The sequence below is a fragment of the Schistocerca cancellata genome, chromosome 8 (assembly GCF_023864275.1).
Source record: "Schistocerca cancellata isolate TAMUIC-IGC-003103 chromosome 8, iqSchCanc2.1, whole genome shotgun sequence".
Classification (NCBI taxonomy): domain Eukaryota; kingdom Metazoa; phylum Arthropoda; class Insecta; order Orthoptera; family Acrididae; genus Schistocerca; species Schistocerca cancellata.
The window spans coordinates 496,319,036-496,331,877 of record NC_064633.1 but is presented as its reverse complement, the minus strand read 5'-3'; the positions used below and the strand labels follow the sequence as shown (position 1 = coordinate 496,331,877).

Here is a 12,842-nt window from a genome sequence, read left to right as displayed (position 1 = left end):
GGAGAAGCACAGTTCCATTTGAGAGCTTGCCTCTGCGATTTTTCTTGCTGGCCTGTTCGAGCCTCAGCAACATGTTGCATTACCACACAGTGTTGACTGTTGCACTCCTTGGTAGCCAGTCAATGAGTAGAGGTTCTTCTTCATTGAAAAAGAAACTGAGCAGCACTTTTCTAGCCTTCAGGAGAGAGTGGGTATTTTTTGTATGAGGGGAGCAAGGACTGCACCATGCCATACTCATCCATTTGGAGGCAGGGTCGAAGTGGTGACACCACATTTCATCATATAGCACCATCTGAACAATGTAATCCATTCCTTGAACCATGTCTTTCAACTGAAGGGTGAGGCAAACACCCATTCCCACCATCTTCTCGTACTTTGAAAGATCTGTGGATGCAAAGAAATTGGATAACTGGTCTTTGTGCTGAGTGGGAGGAATCCATCATGCAACAAACTGCAAGAACAACTCTTCAGAAATGAGGAAATTGTCATGAAGCCATACTCTGCTTGTGCAACTCAGAATATCATCGTACAATGCCCAGCAAACAAATTAACCCACCAGGAACACACACAGTGCTGCTACAGTGAAGGACTCCTTTTCAACTGGGCATTTTAATATGTTAATATTGACATCCTAATAAAAAATAGCCCATTATCAAAGTTTGGTCTCTGGGGCATGTGACAGTCATGCTCTTTTATCTGTTAAGAACTTGTAATTTTGCTGATAAAGCATGAAAAACTTTTACATGTATAAGGTGGTTTCCAGACATTCCATTTTATGACATGTGTGGAAGTGTATGTGGGTCACATGTCCCAGGATCCATACTATATGATAATTGGCTTTTTTCTGCTAAGTCATCAATAACAACATACTGAAACAACAAGCAGTATAAAATAGTTGCAGTTTTATGTTACAGACTCCTGGCCTAACACTCTCGCATTATTTTAAATGTATTACCTTAATTGCATGAATTATGTGAATGCAACAGAAGCAGCTGTGTTATTACAAAGAGCTCAGATGTCAAGTCTTTAGTAAGCAAAGAAGGGAAAACTTAAAGGTGGAAGGAGTGCATAACTATCAAGCCAACATTATAGAAAGAGAAGAGGAAATAATGAACACAAAAGTAAAGCATTGACACTGGTTCAACCACCATGTATGGGAGATTAGAACTGATTATTTTATAGTTTTTTTTGCCTGGTATGTAAATAGCATGTTTTCTAGACCTGAGTTCAATATTATACCTACTCTGCTCAAACTACATGGCTTATTATATAAGTTTTAGTACTGCTGTAGATGCAATATATTTGCTGCAATTACTTAAGAATTTATTTGTTATAACTGATATTTAAGCCCTGATCTTGTTATTTTGTGACAGGTGGTATCATGGTGCCTTGTCCAGAGTGGAGGCTGAGAATGTCCTCAGAGTCCTCCGTGAGGGCTCATACTTGGTGCGCAACAGCGAGTCAGCCAGACACGACTATTCACTGTCACTGAAGTAAGTCTCCTATCAACTAACACTTATGGAAAAACACATGGTTTTTCTGTGGAGAAACAAAATAATAAGTAACACACTCCCACCTAATCAGTGATCTCAATAAACAGTAATGTTCTGTTATCATTTTCAACATTGTTACTCCAAATTTCTATCAGTACGAATATGCTATGGATGTGCTTTTCATATCTTTGACCCTTATTCTGCTTTCCTCCTCCTCCTCCCCCCCCTCCCCCTCCTCCACCAGTCACCCATCTGTGAAATGCTTACTTGAGATTTATCTTTCCTTATAGACATCAGCCAAATGCATTCATTTTCCTCCTGAATGTTTTCTAGCATCGTTCACCAAATTGGGTCATGATCTTGTTTTTCACTTTTTTTTTCAATCCAGCAAGGGTTTCCCTTGGCCAGTCTGCTATCCATTCATGTGATTACAAATCCCAACCATCATCCTTTAAATTTCGTTACAGCCTCCCACTCAAGTATGTTTCTTCATCCACTTCTTTGTTCTCCTGTCTCTTCGGTTGGCCTAATTCCAATTGTGCATCTCTCCATTGCTCACTGAACAATCCTCAGTCATTGAACTGAAAATAGTTATATTGCATGTTGTAGTGCACGCCAAGGACACCATATTCATTATCTGACCATAAAGGGATCACCATTATTTCCACTTATGCAGTTTGTTGCAAAGTAAAAGTATCATGTCAGCTTCATACTTGATCAGTTATATGCTGTACAATGTGAACCTGTTTTTTATTCTGAGATTAATTTATATTCTTTCAAATTAAGCCTCAAGTTCTCAATACAGTCAAAACATAGATGTTATGTCTGTTTTGGTCTGTCTGTTTATGAAATTATATGTTTCTCCCTATATCACTTGGAAGTTATCTGCTAGTGTCATGGGAAAAGAATGAAGAAATAAATATTAATAGATGCATCTATGACACAAAGTAAACAATCTACTTGTACAGATAAATATCATATACATTTTTCTCTCACAAACATTCATGAATTGACATCAGACTATGGATAACTTCCAAAAACTGAAGTAGTACCAGTACTCCAGACTGTCTTCATGTACATAGACCATTTGCTATTGTGTGGATGCTTTAATATGGCAATTTTACGAAGGGTGTGGTTGAATTACTGTTGCGTAAGGTATTGATAGATGTTGGGCCCATATTATCTTCATCATGACATTCCCAACCTTAGCAAATAATTATGGTAGCCATTACTGAATATATTGTTACTTTTTGCTTTGTGTTGTTAATTGATCATCGTTTTCTTATTTTGAAATGAATCTACTCAAGGTCCATCACAGTGATCAAGTACAACTTCTTCAATCCCAAGAATGATTCACAGTCACTGTCAACCACACACCAGTGTTGCTTTCGTAGGAGCACAAATCTGAATGTAGGCTTTCAGTCCTGTGTGAGGCATGCAGGGCTTGTTCAGCAGCACTACTCCTCTCCTCACAGCAGCCTAAGTCCTCATTTGTTTTCGCTTGGGACTGACTGTCACATGAACATGTCCACACTATAACAGTGTAGCTAACAAAAATAGCAACAACAGAACAACAAAGAGAATATTGAATTGCAGCATAACTATACTATGAAAAAAACTATGAAAGTATGGAAACTGAACTCAAAATAATTCCATAATTTTTCTAGCATTTAGAACAGTTTCTCAGGAAGAGAAGGAATCTGAGTCCTTAAACCATAAGGAAATGTAACATTCTTACAGATGATTAATGACCTTATCATATACACAGATGAACACCTCATTAATAGCTGGTTGGTCCGCCTTTTGAACACAATACAGCAGTGATCCTGCATGGCATACATTCTACATGTCCTAGGTAGGTTTTCCAGAGGTACGTGGCACCATATGCCATGCAGAGATCATAAAATTTCCATAAATCAGGAGCTGTTGATTTGTGGGTGCAGAGTTGGCAACTGATAGCGTTCCAGATATGTGCCATCGGGTTCAGATCAGGCACATTTGGCAGCTGACACATCAACATAAGTTCACTATCACATGCCACAAATGACTGTAGCATGATTCTTCCCTTGTGACATGGACAGTTATCTTCCTTGAAGGTGCTACTGTCATTGAAGAAGACACCTAGCCTGAAGGAATGCAAGTGGTCCATTGTTCATTTAATCTACAGCTGTCACGGTGCCTTTGATTACTACCATAGGTTCCATGGAAACCCATGTAAACATCCCCCCACATTTTAACACTGCCCCCACCAGTCTTTGTCCATGTTGTGGTGTATGTTTTGAGCAGCCATACATGTATAATGTCATACATTATATCTGTATACAGCTAAAAACTTGGTGTAACAAGAAATGTGATTCATCCAGCCAAATAAATAAATATCATTGCTAGAATAATTCTCCTGTCATCTCTACTCTACTTAGATGCTTTTTCTTATTGTGTGAAGTGCCCATATTGCTGCCAGATGACATTCAATCTCACTGTGAGCAGTGGTCATGAAGTTTTGGCTCATCAGTTAATTTTCTTCAAGGGGTAACTGGTTTTTATTTAATTTCTCCAGTTCACTTATGTGATAGAACAACAGCTAATATGGAGATCTTTAGCATGAGTTATCTAAAGCAAAATAAATAAACTAAATGATATATAAAGTGTATTCTTGACTGCCCAAAAACAGTCAGAATTAAATCAATAGCTGTATTTCTTCCAAAAAGGGGAAAAGCGGTTAAGAGGTTTGGTTTGGTTTAGTTTATTAGTGCCCTTCAAGTGATGCTAAAAATATAAAATTAATGCACAGGCAGTGTGTTACAAAAAGACACAATAAAATAATGCATTGGTCTTACACAACATCCATGAATAAATAAATAATTAGTTGACATACGTGCAGTGTACTTTGGAAAGTACATTTATCACATCATTTATAGCTGAAAGGATATGCAAACAAAATATAAAATTTCCAATGAGAACAGCATTATTGAAATGACAATGAAGAAAAATAAGTGTTTGTTAGCAATTTAGTGATTCAAAATATACTTCCACATTATAAAAACATTTATTCAACAAGTACTTTTTTTATTTCTGTCTTAAATTTTCCCTCAACTTAAATTTCCTCGATACATATTGGTAGGGCATTACACAGCTTTATTCCATAATGACTGAGATGTTTTTGAGTCTGTGTGTTTCTTGCTATTTGTACATGCTGATTCTTAATGATGCATCTATTGTAGTTATGGAAATCTGAATTTATATATAAACTACTGATGTGTGTTTTTGTAGACAATACTCTTTTGAATATGCACAAAGATGGCACTGTAAGTATCTTTAACTACATAGATAAGTGCCTGCAAACTTTATGTGGAGAGCTGTATGTAATATTTGTAATGGGTCTTTCCTGTAATTTAAAAAGTTTCTCAAGCCCCAGAACATTATTCCATATTATACAGTAGAATGGAAATAAGCAAAATACACTAATCTTGCACATTCTGTGCTACAAACTATAGAAATTATTCTCAGAAAAATTGAGTTTTTGGGATAGGTATATGACGTGGTCTCTCCAGCTCAAATTATGATCAATGCACATGTCCAAAAACTTTGTAGACAGTACTGTAGTTCTATTGATAAGAAATATTCCACTGATAATCTTGACACTGAGTGCCCATAAGCCCTTCCTCCAACAAATACTCATTTTTAATTTTTTTTTATTCCAGGGGTGCCCGTGGATTTATGCACATGCGTATCCAGCAAAACAAAGAATCAGGCAAATTCATCCTCGGCCAGTTCAGCAAACCATTTGACAATATTCCTGAGATGATTCAGCACTACACAGTCAACCAATTACCAATCAGAGGAGCAGAGCATATGTGCTTACTGCATCCAGTGATAGAACAATTGCTCTAGCTACTCTCCAGTCCGCCGTGGATCATACTGCGGCAGGACTTGTGACTTCATCGGATGCTGCTATTGCTATGTATGAAGAAAGTGGGTATCATTCAGAACACTGAATGTCTTACCTACTAACTCATAAACTGCAGGTGTAAATCAGTTACCTTGACCTGAGGGAAAAGTAATCTTTCAACTGCTGCTGTATGGTCATGTTGAATTAATTCTGGAGCCATTATTTCAAACAGGCTGACAGAAATTCTGGAAGAAAATGGTCAGATTTTTTTTTCTTTTTACCCAGATGAGATACCTTCAAGTAACAGACAAAAGAGAAAAGTCTGGATATGTCATTACATGAACAGTGCAGTGATTATAATTTTGACACTAATAATGTTTTATAACTTGTATAGCTTTTTAGTAGATTTAAGCCCATTGTGCAATGCCTGTAAAATAGGAGTCCATGTAGATAGTTGTCATGTGGAACATTCCAAGCCAAAGAGTAGCTGTGAAGAATTTTATTATACATACAGATATCTATCGACACAGAACATAAAACAGTAGTTGCTGAACTATATTTCTTAGCTAGAATAGGATGTTTATATTTGTTGTTGCTGTGATCTCATTTTCTGTATGTATGAGGAGAAACAGTGTTTATTTTGAAGATGGGAAGATTATATTTCAATTGTAGTACTATTAAGGCAGTTACGAGAGCCATGTAACCGAGAAATATGGCAGATGCATCTTGATTCTTATGTTGAAGATACTAGAATAATCCTATTGGCAAATTCTGTCTTTCATATTATGTTAACAAATATTTTTTGTGTATCTGAAACTGGTAGTATTCTTGTCTGTTGTCAACATCAGCCATTGGATGTGTGACAAAAAACTGTGCTTACCCTGTTCTGATGAGCCTGGTCTTATTTCCTGCTTTGCTCTATATATTTTTGTGTTACGAGAATGTCTTCTCTTAGTAAATTTCCTTACTTTTAGTATATTTAATACCTACATTTATTTGAAAATTCAAAAACTCTTACTTCCTTCTGTAACACAAAAAAATTTAATTTTCCCTTTCTTTTCCTTGCATCCTTTCAGTTTTCATGCTAGAAATTCTATAAAATAAATGCGTTACATGCTTTAATTCATTGAGAGCCCCATTTTATTACAGTGTATGCCCTTGAAAGTATGCTCAGTTCACAGCCATCCGTCCACCAGTCTATCTTACCGTCCTTTTGTTAATGCAGACAACTGCAAGCTACCAGTGACAGCGAAGTAGTTTGTGACATTTCCAGTGGCCCTGTAATGTAATTGCGAACAGGTCACCTGCCACTTTTACTTCCTCCTACAATGTAATAATATATCTGTAAACTAGGCTACCTATTTAATGAAGTGGGCAAAAGTTTTTATTAAATTCATTCTACTTTTGTATACATACTTGGTACCAGAAGTCCATAATGTCAATGAGACTGAATGAAATTTAGAGCTTCCCCCTCCAAACTTTCACCTCTCAGATTGGGAGACATGTATGTAGAACTTTTTATAAAAAGTGTGAAAAATTCTGATTGTTTTTGTTGACTATTGAACAGCTTCACGTTTGGCAGCAAAAGAAAAATTGATTATAAAAATGTCAATAATTTAAATTACTCATATTACTGTATTATTTTAAAATCAAAGAATTACGCTGATACTGATTATTTTGTGTAGCATCTGTTGCATATGTCTGTGTCTAATACCTACTGTAAACTTTGTCAGTGCATAATGCATAGTTTTGTATACGTTTCACTTGCCAGCCAAAGTACAAACTGAACTATAACTGCAACCTGTGGTAACAAGCCCAATATGAGTAACTGCACAGACACGCAAACTGTAAAGCTGAGTCTCATGTTGTAAATGTAGTTACTGTAGGACCAAAACTATAGGGCTTCCATTCAAAACAACTGCTTGTGTTAATAATTTGTGTATTTGATTAAGCTGTCAACATTGTTCAGTGCATCTCACAGAAAGATCTACATACTATACATGAAAAACTGTCGCAAAAATCTGTGAAAATAAAAATGCTTGTTACCTATTCTTGTGGAAAAAGTTGCATTTCACACAGAGAATCAGAAAATCTTGAAGACAGATCTCTGTCAGCTGAATGAAAATCAGGCTTACTTTTACCATCACAATGAAACACAAAAAGAAAGTGTAGAGACATAAGTTAGCTATTAGGTAAGTTATTGTTAGTTTGTTAGAAGAGAACATCATTCTCAGAGTTACCTCAACGACAAGTTCTCCATACTGAAGAGGAGTCAGAAATAACTGAATGAAAGTGCAATATTAGTTTCTTTGTTGATAGACATTTATATTTGTATTGAATGTTGTGTGAAGGAAAATAACTAATACAAAATGAATACAGTTTAGAATATTACACAAGTTACCATTCATAAGACTTAGTAATAACTAACTAAATAAATGACTTGTTAGAAAGAACATTATGATTGAAAATGTCATGCCATGATTTAAATGAATAAAATGAGTCTGATAATGTTTGAGGAATCAAGACACCTTCTCTGGGTTTATGTCACATTTTCACAATGTAGTAGGATAATAGGCCACTGATGATATGATTGCCTAAAAGGAGTCACAAGACATAGTTCCTCCAGCATTTTAGATTTTCATGCCACATGTAGCACACATTTCATATCTTAAAATATAATAAATAAAGTTTGTTGAACCCCATTGTTCTCTATAAATAAGCTTTTTGGATGAAAACATTCAGCACTCCGTATTAAATTAATACAAATTTTGGACAATATGCATACAGAATATTCCTGTCTCAGAAGGAAGCTTTCTTTGTGCCGCATTTTTTGAAAACCTTGACAACTTAGTTATTTCTATTCCAGGTGCACTTCTCTAATTAAATTCTCAAAATGTGCAGCAAAATCAGAATGGAAGAGCAGTATAAAATTAAAGGCAACAATCATGCAGCAAATTATATATCAAATATAATTTTAAGATAATTCTTACAATTATTCAGCTGTATCAATATGACAAATGATGAGTACTGAATTGAATCGAATAGATAAATACACGAATAATAAGTTCTGACTGTGTTTTTGGCATAAAGTCTTCCTATCTTTTTCTCTCCATGAATTTCTGTTGAGTGTGCACAGATGTGATTTTAAACAATTACTTGTGTAATGTAGCTTTTACATTATATACAATATATGTTATTTGCTGCAACATAGTGTCAAAATTGAATACTTCGCACCCACGGCTGACATACAAATGATAATGTGAACACGTATGTGAGAGACAGAAATCTTCTAAAAAGAGTGTAAGCCATTTACATGTGTTATTTTACTGGGAGATACAGGAGGACCAAAGTTCTTTACAGCATCATTATCTAACTTATTTCCACCACCACATACTTTCCTCCATTTATTTAAGAAAATAAAGATCAGAAGAAAGCCCCATTTATCATACATTGATACAATTTTGACTTAAATGCATATTCAGTGATATTATTAGATATTTCTCAGTTGGAATGTGAGAGACAAGTGAGTATTCCATCATATTCTATCAAATGCTGTGCATCATAAAACATAGCTTCACCCCAGATGCATCAATTTTCTGTTGTTTTTCTGGTCCTTTACCCCTGTTTTCCTCTTATCTGGTTTTCACGTAAGCCAAAATTGTTGGAAATAGGACAGTAACTTCTATTTGACAAGAATGCTTAACTAAAATGATTTGATGGTGTGATGATACTGTTATTCACCAGGATCAGTAATAAAATTAACAAATATTTAACACATGACAATTGGTATAGAATCTGAATAATGCTGCATGTGATTAGAAGTCTCACTCAATAACAAAAATTCAATTTATCATTGCAGACAGCAACACACTTAATCTCTTTACTTCATTCCATTGTAGTGCTGATTTCAGACAAATTTCATCACACTTTCCTAAATAAACTTTATAGTACCTCTACTTTGATTGATGGCTTATAAATAACATGGTGTGTAAATTCTTACAAAGTGATAACAACTGTATACTCCATTTATTGAGAAATGGAACACAAAAAATTTACTTTGTATCTCCAAAGAAACAGTGACTCACACAAATGTTACTGCATTGTGGAAAAAGGCTAAGCTTATTGTGCATGTGAGCATAAGGCTGTCAAATTCGAGGGGGTTTTCTTTCATGCATAAATTTAATGTTTCAGATAAGAAAAATGTTAACTTACAAACATCTACCCTCAGCAACTGTAAGGAGACTGGCTTACTCAAACTAACTTCAGTAGCAATGATCAGATTCATTTGTGTGTCTGCTTTTTCAGACCTACACCAGAGAAAGACTAATCTTGGTGTACTAAACCAACTAGGATTTTAAATGGTGAATCTGTAGATTTCTTGAACAGAGCTCTTTCTGTCAGTCATTGTTATTAGGAATCTGAAAATAGGATACCAATACTGTAATGAGTTGTCTCCAAAAATATTAGTGTGTGTCTGATAAATAATTGCAGTCATTTTTCAATCATTAAAAAAATTGGCCTGCAGCATCTTTGAAACTATTATGCAGGTTGATACAAACAAAAATGGAAACTAATGTTCAGTTTAAAACTGTGTGCTACTTTTGTGTGGCTAATAAGCTATTTTTCACAATATGATTCTCAACCACTTGAAAATCAAAACAATTCAAAATTAAATTATTTGCCATTGTATTTTTATTATCTTATGTTCTCAAAATTACATTAGCACAATCAGGTAAATTTATGATGATGAGCTAAATAATACTACCTGCTGATACATTTTTAACATTAGATGTGCATAACTGGTGCTGTTTCATTGTGTCTAAGTGTATTTTTTTAAATACTACAATGATATTTATGTTCTTCCTGATGTTGAGTGCCAAATATTTCTAAGAAATTTTTTGAAATAGTATGCTTTGAAGAAATTTAAATACATGTGACAGATATACTGCATATGTTAAACACGAATTACTGTTCTTCGGTTTTGAGATTCATGTTTACATTATTTTGTATATGTGAATCTTTACTACAGTAGTCAAATAGTAGCGTTTAATACAAAGACCTAGTTTACACAATCAAAATAACAGTAAAAATTAGTATTGGATAATGTAATTCCTAGCTTCAGTATGGAATCTGTTTAATGTTTAAAATTAATGACTGAAGAATTTTTGAAATGCTATGCTGTGAAATAACAGAATTTGGTTTGATTCAGAAAAAATGCTCATCATCGTGAATACTTATGTAGCTGCCCAACAATTATCTGAATTTCATCACACAAATTGCCAGCTCCAAACTTGTGAGTCAGTATTTCACTGTAATTCCTGTTATGTTTAATAACTTAGCATGTTATATTAAGCAGAAACAAGTTATCAAGTTACCTGGATTACTTGTTCAATCTATGTCTGAGAAGATATTTTCATTATATTGGTGTTGATATGACTGGTGCTTCCATTTCTTTGTAACTGGCTGCACAATAGGAACTCTAAAGTGGCCAGATCCAATAAAAACAGTGGCTACAGGCATAGTTATGCACATCCATTACTGAAATATCCCATGTAATGTAAAAAGCATTGTTAAATAAAACAGGTATTCTGCACTGAAGTTAGGTAAGAATGGCACTGAAACTTAAGACTTGGAACTAATATCTTCTGTCATCACTGCTCATGTAAAAATGAAAGTGCAATAGATTAAATTTTATTTTGTTATGTAAGTGGTTGTGATAATTTTGACAGGAAGATGCCATTTATATCTTGTCAATATGTGCAATATTAGATTTAGACACAGTTGTGTTTGCTACATGTTTAGTTACTATATGTACGTATATTATAAAACTTTTACAGGGTTGTTTTCTTATTATTGGAAGATTACTGTATTGTTATGTTTAACTATCATTCAGTGCATTCTGTAATTCAGAAACTGTGTACCTTCTCGTCCTCATGGACAGAGCATTCTGTAAAAAAAATGACAGAAGACAGAGAGACACAGGATGTATTTTAGCATATTCTTGTGATTTTTCATATACCTGAATATAAGAGATTAACAATAAACATCAACTGTGTTTTAGTTTCTTTCCCAATTTAAGAAAGCTAACATTCTTCTACTTTCCAACTGTGGCATATGCTGCTTGGTCATATTTAATAAATAGTGCAACAGTGACTGAAAGACACATAAAAACAGTATTTTTTTCACGTTTATAATTTTCTACATGTATGGGAATCAAACCCAGTACCTTACCCTTTGTGAGCAATGCCCTTACCATGTCAGCTACCCAAGCATGACTTATGATCCACTCTCACAGTTTCATTCCTATCAATATCCCTCTCCTATTTTTAAAAACTTCACTGAAGGTCTTATCCCCAGGAGTTATCGTCAAGTAAGCCATGCTGAAGAGGTAAGATTTAAAACTAAAATAAATAATCAGATCATAAAACAAGTCCACTTTGTCAAGTGCTTACTGTAGCTATGACATCATATGTGCATCAAACAAAAGAAGAAACTGAATGCTTTCAATTATTTTTGCGTACTACTGAGAAGACAAATTCAAAAAGAAATCCTACTGAAGTCCTGTAAAGTAACTGTAGCACCTGATTTTCTCTGTGGGGCTGAGAACTGTATGGAATTTATGAATAGAAAAAGAAATTTATGAATAGATAAAGAAACAAATAGTGATAAATCACAAATAATTTGAGATTTAGAATCAAACAATGGAAATGCCTGGCAGTACAAATGGAGTGTATTCCTATTTTTCTGATGAAGGCTGTGACCAAAAGCAGTTTAACTCTGTATCAAGTATCAGGCCAAGAAATTTGGTTGAGTATTCTTTTTTAATGTATTCATCAACCATCAAATTTTAGTTTTCATGAGTTTTTTGCCTCCCAAGATCAAATTCAATACAGACAGAATTATTTGTGTTTAATTTTAGTTTGTTTTCATTAAAATACTGCAGAATTATGCCTGCTTCAGTAATGGATTCCACTTCTCTTAATTGTGCCTATCTGCAGTTTAATGTGTCGTCTTTATGGTAAGCAACAGTCTGTCTTTTACTACAGTACCTTACCTACTAGAGTTACTTATCATTGCCTGGAATTATTATCTACACAACTTTTTCTAAATTTAGTTGAGAGAACAATGTTACATGTATGGACTATACATAAAAACAATTTGCTATTGCAATACATAGATTAAAGAATTTACAGTTTGTGACACAGTCTTCAGATCTCAGATTCAAATATTGAGTTTGTGACACAGTCTAAGATCTGAGATTCATATATTTTTAGATAGATGGTCTTCCATCATATGAGTGTACTAAATCTAGAATCTCATCTGTTGAATACTCAGGATTGTTTAAGAGCCATAATTTTAATTTCTTTTTTAGCTCTGTAATGGGCAATTTGGAGATATTAGGATGGAAGCAATTCTGTAGTTTTATGTCTGCATAGTGAGGGCTTTTCTCATAAAGTGTT

The 12,842-nt window shown here is 34.4% G+C and overlaps 1 protein-coding gene across 1 annotated transcript in view; it reads left to right on the top strand.

Annotated features, from left to right (window-relative positions):
• The window catches only part of LOC126095649 (uncharacterized), a 394,024-nt gene extending 382,598 nt beyond the window's left edge, over positions 1 to 11,426 (top strand). The window contains exons 16-17 of the mRNA XM_049910410.1: positions 1,374 to 1,493; positions 5,195 to 11,426. Of these exons, the coding sequence (XP_049766367.1) occupies positions 1,374 to 1,493; positions 5,195 to 5,384 (310 nt within the window). The 3' untranslated portion in view covers positions 5,385 to 11,426. The remainder of the gene's footprint in view (positions 1 to 1,373; positions 1,494 to 5,194) is intronic.
• Positions 11,427 to 12,842: the final 1,416 nt, after the last annotated feature.